The following is a 15,646-nucleotide window of genomic DNA, read 5'->3' on the forward strand; positions in this document are numbered from 1 at the left end:
CCAATATCAGTGGACAAATTGCACTGCTGCTGAAAAACATCCCCACAGCATGATGCTGCCACCACCATGCTTCACTGTAGGGATGGTGCCAATTTTCCTCCAGACGCGACACTTGGCATTCAGGCCAAATAGTTCAATCTTGGTTTAATCAGACCAGAGAATCTTGTTTCTCATGGTCTGAGAGTCCTTTAGGTGCCTATTGGCAAACTCTAAGCAGGCTGTCATGTGCCTTTTACTGAGGAGTTGCCTCCATCTGGCCTCTCTACCATAAAGACCTGATTGGTGGAGTGCTGCAGAGATGATGGTCCTTCTGGAAGGTTCTCCCATCTCCACAGAGGAACTCTGGAGCTCTGTCAGAGTGACCATCGGGTTCTTGGTCACCTCCCTTACCAAGGCCCTTCTCCCCCAATTGCTGTTTGGCTGGATGGCCAGCTCTTGGAAGAGTCTTGGTGGTTCCCAACTTTTTCCATTTCAGAATGATGGAGGCCACTGTGTTCTTGGGGACCTCCAATGCTGCAGACATTTTTTGGAACCCTTCCCCAGATCTGTGCCTCGACACAATCCTGTCTCAGAGCTCTACAGACAATTCCTTTGACCCCATTGCTTGGTTTTTGCTCTGACATGCACTGTGAACTGTGGGACCTTATATAGAGAAGTGTGTGCCTTTCCAAATCATGTCCAATCAATTGAATTTACCACAGGTGGACTCCAATCAAGTTGTAGAAACATCTCAAGGATGTTTAATGGAATCAGGATGCATCTGAGCTCAAGTTCGAGTCTCAGAGCAAAGGTTCTGAATACTTAAGTAAATACATTTGTAAACATTTCTAAAAACCTGTTTTGGGTTTGTATTGTGATGTCATTGTGGGCTATTGTGATGTCATTATGGGGTATTGTGTGTGTAGATTGATTAGGGCAAAACATTATTCGATTTTAGAATAAGGCTGTAACGTAACAAAATGTGGAAAAGGTGAAGGGGTCTGAATACTTTACGAATGCACTGTATATCGCTGGCAGAGTTTTCTACTGCTGGGAGAGTTTTCTACCGCTGGCAGAGTTTTCTACCATTGGCAGTTTTGTACACAGTCATGTGATGCATGGTACAGAAAAGTCCAATCTTAGGAGAGTACATGGGAGGCACTATATTGTGTATCTGATCAAAACCACTGATACAGGTGCCCCTTCACCCTCTGGTGGGATGGATCATGTCTACAGAGAAACCTAGATTCAAATACTTAGATTTGTGTGTATTGGGTATATGTTGTGAAATTGTTAGATATTACTTGTTAGATATTACTGCACTGTCTGAGCTAGAACCACAAGCATTTCGCTACACCCGCAATAACATCTGCTAAACACGTGTATGTGACCAATAAAATGTCATTTTTATTTGAAATAAACATCTTATTTATCAAAGGTGCTTTTGGCTGGAGTCAAAATGGCTCCAAAGGATTTGAATTTGGTAAAAGTCCATATTGATACAGAAACACTAAACCATGATTTAAATGTATTAAGAACAAGTTGATTGACAAAGTCATGAAAAATTGGAAGAATTGAATGAACCACATTTTGGCTATGATAAAAGATATGCCTCTGGGGTCAAAATGAACCATGTCAGAAGTATGGTTCAATCCAAATGTGTAGTGGGTGTAAAGTTTGTTTTAAATTCTCATTCATTAAAAACGAATCAATCAACACATGCTTCTCTTTGAACGACTTAATATAATATTAAACTTTTATGAAATAAATGAAAAATAAACTTTTGGTTCCTCAACTGCGTTGCCCAGTCCATTCAGCAGATGGCGCTGTGCGTCTTTTAGGTTCAGGAGATGCTGCCAGTCTGACGTATAATCTAGTGGACGGGACGCTCCTTCAACAACAACAGCTAGTCAGACACCTCAGTAGCTTTCTAGCAAGCATAGCTACAACATTCACGCTATTTACACTGTTTTGGTGTATATTAGTCGCTGTGTATTAAACACACTTCTGTCGTATGTACTTGTTGGCCCATTTAATTATATATTTACGTTGTTTTTCAGCTAGATGGTTTGCTAAATTAGCTTAGAACTAGGCTAGTCGCTAATGCTAGCTAGCTAACGTCTCCGACCATGAGTTCACTTAGCTACTCTCCTCCTGATAAAGAGGAGGTCTGCTGGACGGAGAAAGAAGCTCCCGTGAAAGAGGAGGAAGACGAGAAGCATGTTACAATACAAAAACAAGTAGAGGGTGAGGCTGTTACCGTGAAAGAAGAAGAGAAAGCCGTTTTAGTGAAAGAAGAGGAAGACGCGTTCAGAGTGAAAGAGGAGGAGGATGTTACAGTAAAAGAAGAGGTGGCAGTGAAAGAGGAGGATGCCGTTTTTGGAGTGAAAGAGGAGGAGGGGGAGATTACTGTCACATTGGAGGAAGAGGAGGAGGTTGGAGATCTGTTTAACACCAGTAAGTACCGTCTCTGCAGTCGTTGAACCAATATGCAGTAAAGGGATTCTACACTTTAATGTTGTTCTGTAGGAATGGCTGAAGCTACACTGTAATGTGTAGAACATCAAGAGTGGACCATCAACAACACGTTAACAATTGATCAAATGCATCCAATAACAATGCCTGAAATACTGTAGTCCTCAATATCTCCTATTAGCTTAGCCCAAGATGTTCTCTTAAAGGGGCAATCAGCAGTTGTTACATCCATTTTGGGACTTTTACATTAATGATATGTACCCGTTGTTTCTTGAAGAATTCACTTATAAATGCCTCATGAGCTTAGTTCAACTGTTGTGCCCCATCAGAACCCAAAATATAAGCTTTTTGTTTTACTCCTATGTTTGTCAGTAAATATAAACAAACACTGTATATCCTCAAAACATGGTTCAAACTATAATGTTGATATCATGGATGGTTACATTTCTCCAGCCCCATCCCTCAGCTTTTTACCAAAATGGGCAGGGAGTACGCTTTGTTATTGTTTCTACTGCTGATTTCTGCCCCTGTTACTCCTCAAGGTCCAAGGACTGTACGTTATTTTCAGAGGTAGACTGGCTCTGGCAGCTAAAATAGTCAAATATTCCATCTAAATGTGAATTGATTCTCAATTGCGATACGTTTCTAGAAACATAAATCGCTGTACTTTCATATCACATCAAAATAATTTCACACTATACTTAAATACCACATCAAAATAATTTCACACAATACTTTCATATCACATCAAAATAGGTAACCAGTTGCGACGCACCAAACGGTAAACCAAATTAGTTTCTCGTCATTTCTCCTTCCTTCAGGCTTCTTTTTCTTCTTTGGACTTTATATGGCGGTTGGCAACCAACTTTAAGGTGCCTTACCACCATCAACTGGACTGGAGTGTGGACCTCAGATCATCTTTCAATCACCCATGTGGGAATATACCAAGACAGTCTGAAGAGGGCACAACAAAACCTTTTCCCCCTCAGGAGACTGAAAAGATTTGACATGGGTCCCCAGATCCTCAAAAGGTAATACAGCTGCACCATCGAGAGCATCCTGACCGGTTGCATCACCGCCTGGTATGGCAACGGCTTGGCATCTGAGCGTAAGGCGCTACAGAGGGTAGTGCGAACGGTCCAGTACATCACTGTGGCCAAGCTTCCTGCCATCCTGGACCTATATAATAGGCGGTGTCAGAGGAAAGCCCACAAAATTGTCAGAGACTCCAGTCACCCAAGTTTTAAACTGTTTTCCCTGCTACCGCACGGCAAGTGGTACCGGAGAGCCAAGTCTAGGACCAAAAGCCTCCTCAACAGCTTCTACCCCCAAGCCATAAGACTGCTGAACAATTCATAAAATCACCACCGGACAATTTACATTGACCCCCCTCCCTTTTGTGCACTTCTGCTACTCGCTGGTTGTTTGTTACCTATGCATAGTCACTACGCCCCCACCTACATGTACCAATTACCTCAACTAGCCTGTACCCCCGCACATTGACTGTGTACCGGTGCTCCCTGTTTATAGCCTCGTTATTGTTATTCTCATTGTGTTACTTTTTATTATTACTTTTTATTTTAGTCTACTTGGTAAACGTTTTCTTCTTCTTGAACTGCACTGTTGGTTAAGGGCTTGTAAGTAAAGCATTTCACGGTAAAGTCTAAGTTGGTGTCTTGACGGATTTGTAGAAACGGTTTGTCATAAAACACTATATAACTATTTAGTAAACTGAAATAAAATAACAAACCTGTTTGAAAAATGAAAACTATTCCAAAACTATCTTTGACTCCAAAACTAAAATAGCCTAAAATAATAACCAGCATGATTTATGTTCAGTTTGAGTAATTTATATCTTAACTTTGGGCAAAAATAGAATTCATTTAAAAATATGTTTTATGTGGTTTTAAAGTTTCTGAACCTGGTGGCTGGTAAATGCTGCCATGGGATGGCAATGTTTCAAATAGACCTAGCTTGTGTATCGCTATCGCTTGCTATCACCAGAAATACTTTAAGAAATGAGGATCTTGGAAACTCCTTTAGATTCGTATTAACATCTTAAAGAAAATAACATTGGCATGAATTACCCTCTGTGAACAAGAAACACAATATTACAAATATTTTCAGAGATGTGAGATAATTAACTTGTTCTCTGTAATATCGTATATCTTTGCAATCGTGACATTACGTACTTTCAAGGAAAATAGGCATGTTTCTCGACTCATACCCGACTTTAAAAAGGGGTTTTCGTGAGAATTAGCGTAGGAACTACGTGTCACAGCATGACAATGTGAACGCGATTGGTCGACAGTCTCTTGGACGTTATATACACGTTGACATTTTCTGGAATAGTTTTTATTTGAAAACGTTTTTGTTTACTTGCCTGCCCATTTAATTTGGAATGCACTGTACTGTTCATCTCTGAAACTCACTGAGATAATTCCTTTGATACAGCAGTAGCAATACAGGGATATAACATCTACAGAAAAGACAGGAATGCTTATGGGGGAGCTGTTGCTGTATACAGTGCATTCGGGAAAGTATTCAGACCCCTTGACTTTTTCCACATTTTGTTACGTTAAAGCCTTATTCTAAATTTGATTGAATTCTTTTTTTCCCCCTTTCATTTAGCTAATTTATTTGGCACACTTGAATTTGGGGAGTTTCTCCCATCCTTCTCTGCAGATCCTCTCAAGCTCTGTCAGGTTGGATGGGGAACATCACTGCACAGCTATTTTCAGGTCTCTCCAGAGATGTTAGATCGGACTCAAGTCCGGGCTCTGGCTGGACCACTCAAGGACATTCAGAGACTTGTCCCGAAGCCACTCCTGTGTTGTCTTTGCTGTGTGCTTAAGGTCGTTGTCCTGTTGGACGGTGAACCTTTGCCCCAGTCTGAGGTCCTGAGCGCTCTGGAGCTGGTCTTTCATCAAGGATCTCTCTGCACTTTGCTCCGTTAATATTTCCCTCGATCCTGACTAGTCTCCCAGTCCCTGCTACTGAAAAACATCCCCACAGCATGATACTGCCACCACCATACTTCACCGTAGGGATGGTGCCAGGTTTCCTCCAGACGTGACTCTTGGCATTCAGGCCAAAGAGTTAAATCTTGGTTTCATCAAGCCAGAGAATCTTGTTTCTCATGGTCTTAGAGTCCTTAAGGTGCCTTTTGTCAAACTCCAAGTAGGCTGTCATGTGCCTTTTACTGAGGAGTTGCTTCCATCTGGTCACTCTACCATAAATGTCTGATTGGTGGAGTACTGCAGAGATGGTTGTCCTTCTGGAAGGTTCTCCCATCTCCACAGAGGAACTCTGGAGCTCTGGTTTTTGGTCACCTCCCTGACCAAGGCCCTTCTCCCCCAATCGCTAAGTTTGGCCGGGTGACCAGCTCTAGGAAGAGTATTCCATTTAAGAACGATGGAGGCCACTGTGTTCTTGGGGACCTTCAATGCGGCAGAATTTTTTTTTTGGTACCCTTCTCCAGATCTTTGCCTTGACACAATCTTGTCTTGGAGCTCTACGGACAGTTCCTTCGACCTCATGGCTTGGTTTTTGCTCTGACATGCACTGTCAACTGTGGGACCACATATAGACAGGTGTGTGCCTTCCAAATCATATCCAATCAATTGAATTTACCACAGGTGGACTCCAAACAAGTTGTAGATACATCTCAAGGATGATTAATGGAAACAAGATGCACCTGAAAGCAATTTCGAGTCTCATAGCAAATGGTCTGAATACTTATGTAAATAAGGTATTTCTGTTTTTTACCTGTTTTCACTTTGTCATTTAAACAAGATAGCTTAACCATCAGAAAAAAAATCTTCCTTAGCCTACTCCTCCCGCTGCTGCTGGCCTGACATTATGCTCCTATAGTTTCTGGTAATAGGCTACACCTGCAATCGTTATGCTCCTATAGTTTCTGGTAATAGGCTACACCAGCAGTCGTTATGCTCCTATAGTTTCTGGTAATAGGCTACACCAGCTGTCGTTATGCTCCTATAGTTTCTGGTAATAGGCTACACCAGCTGTCGTTATGCTCCTATAGTTTCTGGTAATAGGCTACACCAGCAGTCAGCATCCTTTTCCATTTGGTGCCAATTTATCTGACCATTTCTACTGATCTGGTGCCAGTTATGGTTTTCATATTCACATTTTACTGGAACAGTTTCATTTAATTTATAATAGTATCTCAATATCATTGTCTGTGATTAATATACATTCTATCTAAATCTAAATGAAAATTATACAAATCTAAAAGTAACTTTTATTGCCATTGCCAACTATGTAAAAATAGCCTACATAAAGCAAACAAATAAAAACATTGCAGCCTGCAGGTAGAAAATATCCTATAAATAACATTTGTTCACATGGCCTGTCTACAACGAACTTGAAACATTGTATCAACTATCAATTGGGTCGGCCCAAAACTTGTGATAGCAAGCTTGCAACATTGTATAAAATATTCTCCGCCCTCAGTTTCCCGTGCCAGTGAGTTTGGGACAGACACAGCTGTCAGCTATTTTTGCAAAGAATAAGAAGTAATCAGGTATTTTATGATATTTCCACTGGATTAGAGCATTACATTTTTCCCTTTTATGCTGAGTGGTTATCGAAAGGGCGAGAGCTGGAAATCTTTTACTAAAATACTTTGAGGAACTATTGTTATTCGCAATTGATTTTGATAAGACTTTGTTTACTTGCTGTTTGAGGTGAAGAAAAAAATGTATTTTAAAAGCTCCACAACTCATTAGTGGTGGTGCGTTAAGACAATCAGAAATGCTATCAGACATCCCCAAATGGGCACATTTATAGGCCTACATTTGCACGCAGGACAGGTAGACTAGTCCCACTTCTATATGCGTAATCAGGTGTGCGTCCTTACTCAACATTGACAGGAGTGTTTCAAACAAAAGACAATAAATTAATTGACAAAACTAACGCATCTTGCGTGGTCAGGTCTGGGTGGTCTGCCATGGGCCGTTTCATTTAGTATCCGTTTGGGTCGGCATGGGGAATGATTGTATTTCCCCATAGTATGTTGTACCGAAGTTGACCGACTTCGGGAGTGTAACTTTGATTATATTTACTCTTCCCTGAAGGAGGGAAACGAGGAACAACACTTGTTTGTCCCCGCCTCTTTCCTGGGTCGGTGAAGAGCGGTATTACATTTAAAGAATAAATCTGAGCCTCACGCTCATCACCTGTAGAAGGCGGGGCTTCCAGCGAGGCACGGATTTAATAGTATGTTGTACCTAGTTTCCCTCCTTCAGGGAACAGTAGTTATTGTCATAACGTTAAGCTTGTCATATGATGAACTGGTTCTTGCTGTGGGACAGTTTTTTGTATTCAGATCTCTGAAATGCACTCAACATTTAGTGTCTCCTTATGTTACGCTGGGAAAACAGTTTTCAAGGGCACAGAAATCCTAAAGCATTTCAGAGTTTGCTAAATCCAATTGTTCAAAAAGAGAGTCACCCAAATGGATACTGTCATTTATGCGGTTCTTCAATAATTACACATCATTCTTAATCTCTTACATCTAGATGTTCCGCTACCGGAACACCGCTCCATTATCCAATGATAGGGCGTGGCGCGAATTACAAACACCTCAGAAATCCCAAAACTTCAATTTTTCAAACATATGACTATTTTACACCATTTTAAAGACAAGACTCTCCTTTATCTAACCACATTGTCCGATTTCAAAAAGGCTTTACAACGAAAGCAAAACATTAGATTATGTCAGGAGAGTACCCAGCCAGAAATAATCACACACCCATTTTTCAAGCTAGCATATAATGTCACAAAAACCAAAACCACAGCTAAATGCAGCACTAACCTTTGATGATCTTCATCAGATGACACTCCTAGGACATTATGTTATACAATACATGCGTGTTGTGTTCAATCAAGTTCATATTTATATCAAAAAACAGCTTTTTACATTAACATGTGACGTTCAGAACTAGCATACCCACCGAAACTTCCGGTGAATTTACTAAATGACTCACGATAAACGTTCACAAAAAATATAACTATTATTTTAAGAATTATAGATACAGAACTCCTTTATGCAATCGCTATGTCAGATTTTAAAATAGCTTTTCGGTGAAAGCACATTTTGCAATATTCTGAGTAGATAGCCCGGCCATCATGGCTAGCTATTTTGACACCCACCAAGTTTGGCACTCACCAAACTCAGATTTACTATAAGAAAAATTGGATTACCTTTGCTGTTCTTCGTCAGAATGCACTCCCAGGACTTCTAGTTTACACCCAATGTTGTTTTGGTTCCAAATAATGCATAGTTATATCCAAATAGCGGCGTTTTGTTCTCGCGTTCAAGACACTATCCGAAGGGTGACGCGCCGGCGCGTATCGTGACAAAAAAATTCAAAATATTCCATTACCATACTTCGAAGCATGTCAAACGCTGTTTAAAATCAATTTTTATGTGATTTTTCTCGTAAAATAGCGATAATATTCCGACCGGGAGACGTCGTTTTCGTTCAAAGACTGAAAATGTAAAATGGACTCTTCACGCGCACACCCGTTTCATTGTTCTCAGATCGACCACTATCCAAATGCGCTACTGTTTTTCAGCCAGGGACTGCAGAGTCATCATTCCCCGTTCTGGCGCCTTCTGAGAGCCTATGGGAGCCTTAGAAAATGTCACGTTACAGCAGAGATCCTCTATTTTCCATAAAGAGGCTATAGAAGGCCATGAAATGTTCAGAGAGGGCACTTCCTGTATGCAATCTTCTCAGGTTTTGGCCTGCCATATGAGTTCTGTTATACTCACAGACACCATTCAAACAGTTTTAGAAACTTTAGGGTGTTTTCTATCCAAATCAAACAATTATATGCATATTTTTGTTTCTGGGCAGGAGTAATAACCAGATTAAATCGGGTACGTTTTTTATCCGGCCGTGAAAATACTGCCCCCTATCCTAAACAGGTTAATACTGTAGCAATTTAGTTAGTCACATGTTCAACTATCATCAGCTGATCCAGGAAATCCTTTTCTGAATGACAGTCACATGACAAACATCACGACATGCAACAACAACCAAAGTGCTTATTCATTCATTACTTTGGTAAAGACAGTTATGCCATGCTCCATGTTGGCTCCAACATCCCTAACAAATTGATGTTTATAGTGTGTTATTGTCTGATTGATTTACAGTAGGGTTTCGTTAGTCAGTTTGCACACAGAGATGCTTACCTCATAATGTGTAGAGAAATGTTCCTTGATGGATAGGCTATTGTACAACACACAGAGCTATTTTCCTTTATTCAGGACATTTAGAATGACAACACATTAAAGATTAGCCTAGTGGGATTATTGACAAAATTATCTGGTGATCAGGTTATGAAATGTTATGACAAAGACCGTTTAGTTTACATGTTTCACCTGAAATATTAAATGATTTATAGTCCTTGGTCTTTGTTATTGTTAGGTAAAGTTATGGGTCTGAAAGTCGGTCTATGTTATTGTTAGGTGAAGTTATGGGTCTGAAAGTCGGTCTATGTTATTGTTAGGTGAAGTTATGGGTCCTACAGTAGGTCTATGTTATTGTTAGGTGAAGTTATGGGTCCTACAGTAGATCTATGTTATTGTTAGGTGAAGTTATCAGTCCTATAGTAGGTCTATGGTAGTGGTATAACTAGCAGTTTCCACATTAGCATGGAGGAGTTTCTGCAACCAAATTGCGTGTGCATCGCCCTCGTGCGCCAATTTTAGCAAACACAGAAAGGGGCCTATATTGGAGACCAAAAGTTGTCTGGCACACTGCTTAGGATTTCAACAACTTGAATAACTTATTTCTAGCCTACAATCATCGATGTTTCTGCTAATGTGAAAACAAGACAAAATATCACTATAGTTTCTGACTTGACTGTCTTAAGACAATTGTCAAATAATTGTAACATTCATTACAGACGTCAAATGTTTGTACAACATCATGGCTACGCTGTTGGCATCACCTTTTACAGTGGATTTCTGCTGTTGTGGGCCTTTAACCATCTATCTCACTTGTTGTTCACACAGGAGAGAGATGTGACTATCGTGGATCCTCTGGGGAGCCTCAACAACATCATGATGCTGACGAGGCAGAGCAGAGTCTCTCCACATCAGAACACCTCAAGAAACACCAGCAGAGACCCACTGGGAAGAAATCTATTTGCTGCTCTGACTGTGGGAAAGGTTTCAAATCTTCATCAGAACTTGAAACACACCAGCAAGTACACACAGGAGAGAAACCATACTGCTGCTCTGACTGCGGGAAACGTTTCTCAAGCTCAAATTCACTAAAAGTACACCTGAGAATTCACACTGGAGAGAAATCTCACCATTGTTTTGATTGTGGGAAGAGTTACTTAAGATTAAAATCACTAAAACTACACATGAGAATTCACACTGGAGAGAAACCTTATAGCTGTGATCAATGTGGGAAGAGTTTTACTATATCTAGCTATCTGACTGTACATCAGAGAACACATACAGGTGAGAAACCGTATAGCTGTACTCAATGTGGGAAGAGTTTTACTCAGTCAAGCAACCTGTTATCACACCAGAGAAAACACACAGGAGAGAAATCTTATAGCTGTAATCAATGTGGGAAAAGTTTTACTCAGTCAAGCACCCTGGTATCACACCAGAGAACACACAGAGGAGAGAAACCTTATAGCTGTGATCAATGTGGGAAGAGTTTCACTACATCTAGCCATCGGATTGTACACCAGAGAACACATACAGGAAAGAAACCTTATAGCTGTACTCAATGTGGGAAGAGTTTTACTCACTTAGGCAGCCTGTTATCACACCAGAGAAAACACACAGGAGAGAAATCTTATAGCTGTAAACAATGTGGGAAGAGTTTTACTCAGTCAAGCAACCTGGCATCACACCAGAGAACACACACAGGAGAGAAACCTTATAGCTGTGATCAATGTGGGAAGAGTTTTACTAAATCAAGCAGTCTTATTGTACACCAGAGAACACACACAGGAGAGAAACCTCATAGCTGTGATCAATGTGGGAAGAGTTTTGTTACATCTAGCCGTCTTATTGTACACCAGAGAACACACACAGGAGAGAAACCTCATAGCTGTGATCAATGTGACAAGAGATACTCTGATAAAAGATCTCTAATCAAACATCATAAAATACATACATGAAGGAGTTGTTTCATGATATCAATGAAATGATGTCACAATGTAGAATGTTTAAACATTGTAGAAGGAGTATTGTAATGATGTCACAATGTAGAACCCTAAATGTTTGACCCCTGTTCTATTGATTTCAATATGATGTGGATATTAGCCTCAGGGGGAAAATCCAGGCTCTGAATTGAAAGAGTACTATTTATGTGATTTAGCAAAAAGTGACTAACCAAAAAAGAGTTGTGTTACACTTACCACGTTGGTGACCCACTTGAATCAAAATGTAACACTTCAAAATGTAGCTAGCTGTTTTCTACAAGTTGTCCTCTAACTAGTGATGTACACATTCCCAGATTCCGTGTGGTTTTTGAGCTGTTAGTTTTAACAGGACATGCCATCACGTCTCCCTCTCGCACAATTGATTTCAACATGATATCGATGAGTGATGACAAGTAAGTGTTGTGTTCCTTTGTTTAGCGACCCCTAAATTGAAATACGTCACTCCAAAATGTAGCTGACTGTCTTCTGCAGGTTGTCCTCTAACCAGTGAGGTCAAAGATATCTCCCAGTTCCAACCTGATTTTCCCCCCCTAATTGATATCAGTGATTTATTGCTACTTGTCAAAACAACAGCGTTTCTGGTGCTTGTGCAGTTTATAAGGTGCTTGTAATATGATTACTATTGTGGCAGATGTTTGTGTAGTAGATAGTACATTTTATATTTAGGTTTTCTATATATCACAAACTGTTTCTGCATATTGGTTATTGAATTGTACATGTTAAAACGGTGTTTTGACATTGGGGCTATCCCACCAAAATAGCAAAATGTTGTTGACAAGACGTCCAATATACGTTCGGTTTTAGTTGAAAAGATGTCGTTTTGTCAGTGACTTGAAAATAACTTAATTTCAACGTACTTGCAGCATGGACGCAGAATAATGAATTGGCCAATAATCAATTTTATGTCACTCCAGTATTTCTTGACAAAATTCAAACGCTAATTGTTTTCAGGGAAGTCAGTTGTACAACTGAATGTGTCTTCCGCATTTAACCCAACCCCTCTGAATCAGAGAGGTGCAGGGGGTTGCTTTAATCAACGTCCACGGCGAGTTAACTGCCTTGCTCAGAACGACAGATTTTTACCTTGTCAGCTCCGGGATTCAATCCACCAACCTTTCAGTTACTGGCCCAACGCTCTAACCACTAGGCTACCTGCCTAGAAGCACGACTCAAATTGCCTCATATTTCAAACATCCAACCTGACAAAAGATACATTTTTTATTATTCCATGCCTCACCATACCATGGGATGGTTTAGCTAACATAGGCTAATGCGATTAGCATGAGGTTGTAAGTAACAAGAACATTTCCCAGGACATAGACATGTCTGATATTGGCAGAAAGCTTAAATTCTTGTTAATCTAACTGCATTGTCCAATTTACAATAGCTATTTCAGTGAAAGAATACCATGCTATTGTTTGAGGAGAGTGCATAATTTGAACATGAAAAGTTATTAATAAACATATTAGGCACATTTGGGCATTCTTGATACAACATTTTAACATAATGCAATGGTTCATTGGATCAGTCTAAAACGTTGCACATACACTGCTGCCATCTAGTGGACAAAATCTAAATTGGACCTGGGCTGGAATAATACATTATGGCCTTTCTCTTGCATTTCAAAGATGATGGTACAAAAAAAATACAATAGAATGGTTGGTTTTTTCTTTGTATTATCTTTTACCAGATCTATTCTGTTATATTCTCCTACATTCCTTTCACAATTCCACAAAGTTCAACGTGTTTCCTTTCAAATAGTACCACGAATATGCATATCATTGCTTCAGGGCCTGAGCTACAGGCAGTTAGATTTAGGTATGTCATTTTAGGTGAAAATTGAAAAAAAGGGTGTATCCTTTTAAGTGAATTATTGCCAATACATATGAACAAAGGGGTGTACATTTGCTGTTGATATTTTATATTTACATTTCATGTAATATTTAGTAATCATGATTATTTATGCAACCAACTGACAATTTTGGGGTACAATTTTATTGACATTGTTGCCCTGCTTTTAGAATATCAGGGTTCATTCTCAGATGTGCCAACCCAAATGTACTAGAGAATGACATTGGGGACTGGGCCAACAACATGCCTATCGAGTGAACCCTGAAAAGAGAGAGAAGCTCCGAAGTGAGGTGGAAAGTTACTACGGATATTGCAGGAGTTTCCTCTTGAAATCAGACATGTCCGTGGTAAGGACAACTTGGTTGCTGATTGTCTCAGATGTGGGCAGTCAAAAATATTTGTGTTTTGCATTTAGCCAGTGCGTTGCCATGGATCACAATTTATTTTGACTGCACATTTTTCCGTATTGGAGATTAGTTTTATTTGGGCTCGTTCCAAGGGGACAAGAGTTCTAGAAGCTAGTGGGTTTTAGAAAGACGAGAGTTCTAGAAGCTAGTGAGTTTTAGGATTCTATAGAAATTATACAATTGTATATTATTATTTAGAAATACGTGGGTTTTTTTTCTTGTTTTTAATTGTTGACAGCCAGTAGACACCATATTTATATTGGTGAAGGTGAAGCATTGTAGTTGATTATAATGTGAAATGGAAGTTGTTTTCTGTTGGTGGTGAGCAAACTTGTCCAACAAAAATATAGGATGTATTTGTTGTCTTAAAGGGGAAGGTGTTACAGGCTTTGGTTTTTCCATTTATGTTTTGCGGTTGGACTTTAGCACCTATAGCTCGTTAGCACGTAGGGTGCACCGATTGGTGTCACCTCGTTAGTCAATGTGTTACCTGTGCTGGCTTGTCCATCTCATTAGGGTTGGATATTGCATCCAATTGTGAATATTTTAATCAATGGATTTTCCTTAGAATGCTCATTAGTCTTTCAGTTGTTAATCTTGTTTTTTATCCTCTTATGTTTGTTGTGTAGTAAATATTTCTGTTTTTATTCGTTTTTTCCTGTGAAGCCATTGCGTTGCATCCATGTCTGAAATGTGCTGTATAAATAAAGCTTGATTTGATTTGAACATATTGCAAAAGAAATGAACCCCATGACTAACAATCAACATACTTAATTTTAATGTTACCTTTATTTAACTAGGCAAGTCAGTTAAGAGCAAATTCTTATTTACAATGATTGCCTACCAGGGAACAATGGGTTAACTGCCTTGTTCAGGGGCAGAACAACATATTTTTACCTTGTCAGCTCTAACCACTAGGCTACCTGCCGCCATCTTGAAAAACCAATGAGCACATATCTTGGTCCATCTTAGTATGAAAAACAGTATAAATTCAGTGTATCTTCCACTATGTCAGAATAGTGCATGGTATGTAAGTTTAGTATCACTTTTAGACCAACCCAGTGCATTTGTTGAAACTGAAAAGTTTTGAAGTCAACAATACATCAAAGGTTCCAACAACTGAAAACTGAAACAAACAATTGGATCAAACAGATCAATCCCATTTGACATTGGGTTTGATTCAGACCGTGCAGGACTTAGATTATGCCAGAACTAGTTAAACTAGGATATTTAAGTAGCTTTGAAAGTATCTTAAATTTGGCTTAGTTAGTCAGAGACTGGAGTCCTGGAGTAAGATAAGTAAGCCTAAATGAGAACACCTGGGTTAAGCCTGACTAGGTTCAGTATGAACACCTGGGTGAAGCCTGATTAGGTTCAGTATGAACACCTGGGTTAAGCCTGATTAGGTTCAGTATGAACACCTGGGTTAAGCCTGATTAGGTTCAGTATGAACACCTGGGTTAAGCCTGATTAGGTTCAGTATGAACACCTGGGTTAATCCTGATTAGGTTCAGTATGAACAAAAGCTGTTGGTCTAGTGGTGCTCATTAAAACCCGGAATAGAAAACGCCAATACTGGTGGGAATCTTGAGACGAAACAATGGCAGAGGCAAAAATAATTTGTTAAAAAAAACTTTAGTGTGTATGAAAAAACGCTCCAAAACCATCCAGTTATTGAAGATAAAAACCACACTGCTGCTACTGAGCAG

General features: G+C 39.7%; 1 protein-coding gene across 1 annotated transcript; it reads left to right on the forward strand.

Moving 5' to 3' along the window:
* The first annotated feature begins 1,866 nt into the window (after positions 1-1,866).
* Positions 1,867-14,663, forward strand: LOC106564416 (uncharacterized). Its single transcript, XM_082958709.1, has 2 exons — positions 1,867-2,436; positions 10,505-14,663. Exons 1-2 carry the CDS (start codon positions 2,109-2,111, stop codon positions 11,632-11,634), a joined length of 1,458 nt encoding a protein of 485 aa, XP_082814835.1. The 5' UTR covers positions 1,867-2,108; the 3' UTR covers positions 11,635-14,663.
* Positions 14,664-15,646: the final 983 nt, after the last annotated feature.

The sequence above is a fragment of the Salmo salar genome, chromosome 12 (assembly GCF_965601325.2).
Source record: "Salmo salar chromosome 12, fSalSal1, whole genome shotgun sequence".
NCBI lineage: Eukaryota > Metazoa > Chordata > Actinopteri > Salmoniformes > Salmonidae > Salmo > Salmo salar.

What these genes read in the sequence shown, in the direction of transcription:
- LOC106564416 (XM_082958709.1), top strand. Translation starts at nt 2,109, where the DNA reads ATGAGTTCACTTAGCTACTCTCCTCCTGATAAAGAGGAGGTCTGCTGG. An exon ending in TGGAGATCTGTTTAACACCA is followed by an intron (nt 2,437 to 10,504) that starts GTAAGTACCGTC and finishes TTGTTCACACAG; the next exon opens with GAGAGAGATGTGACTATCGT.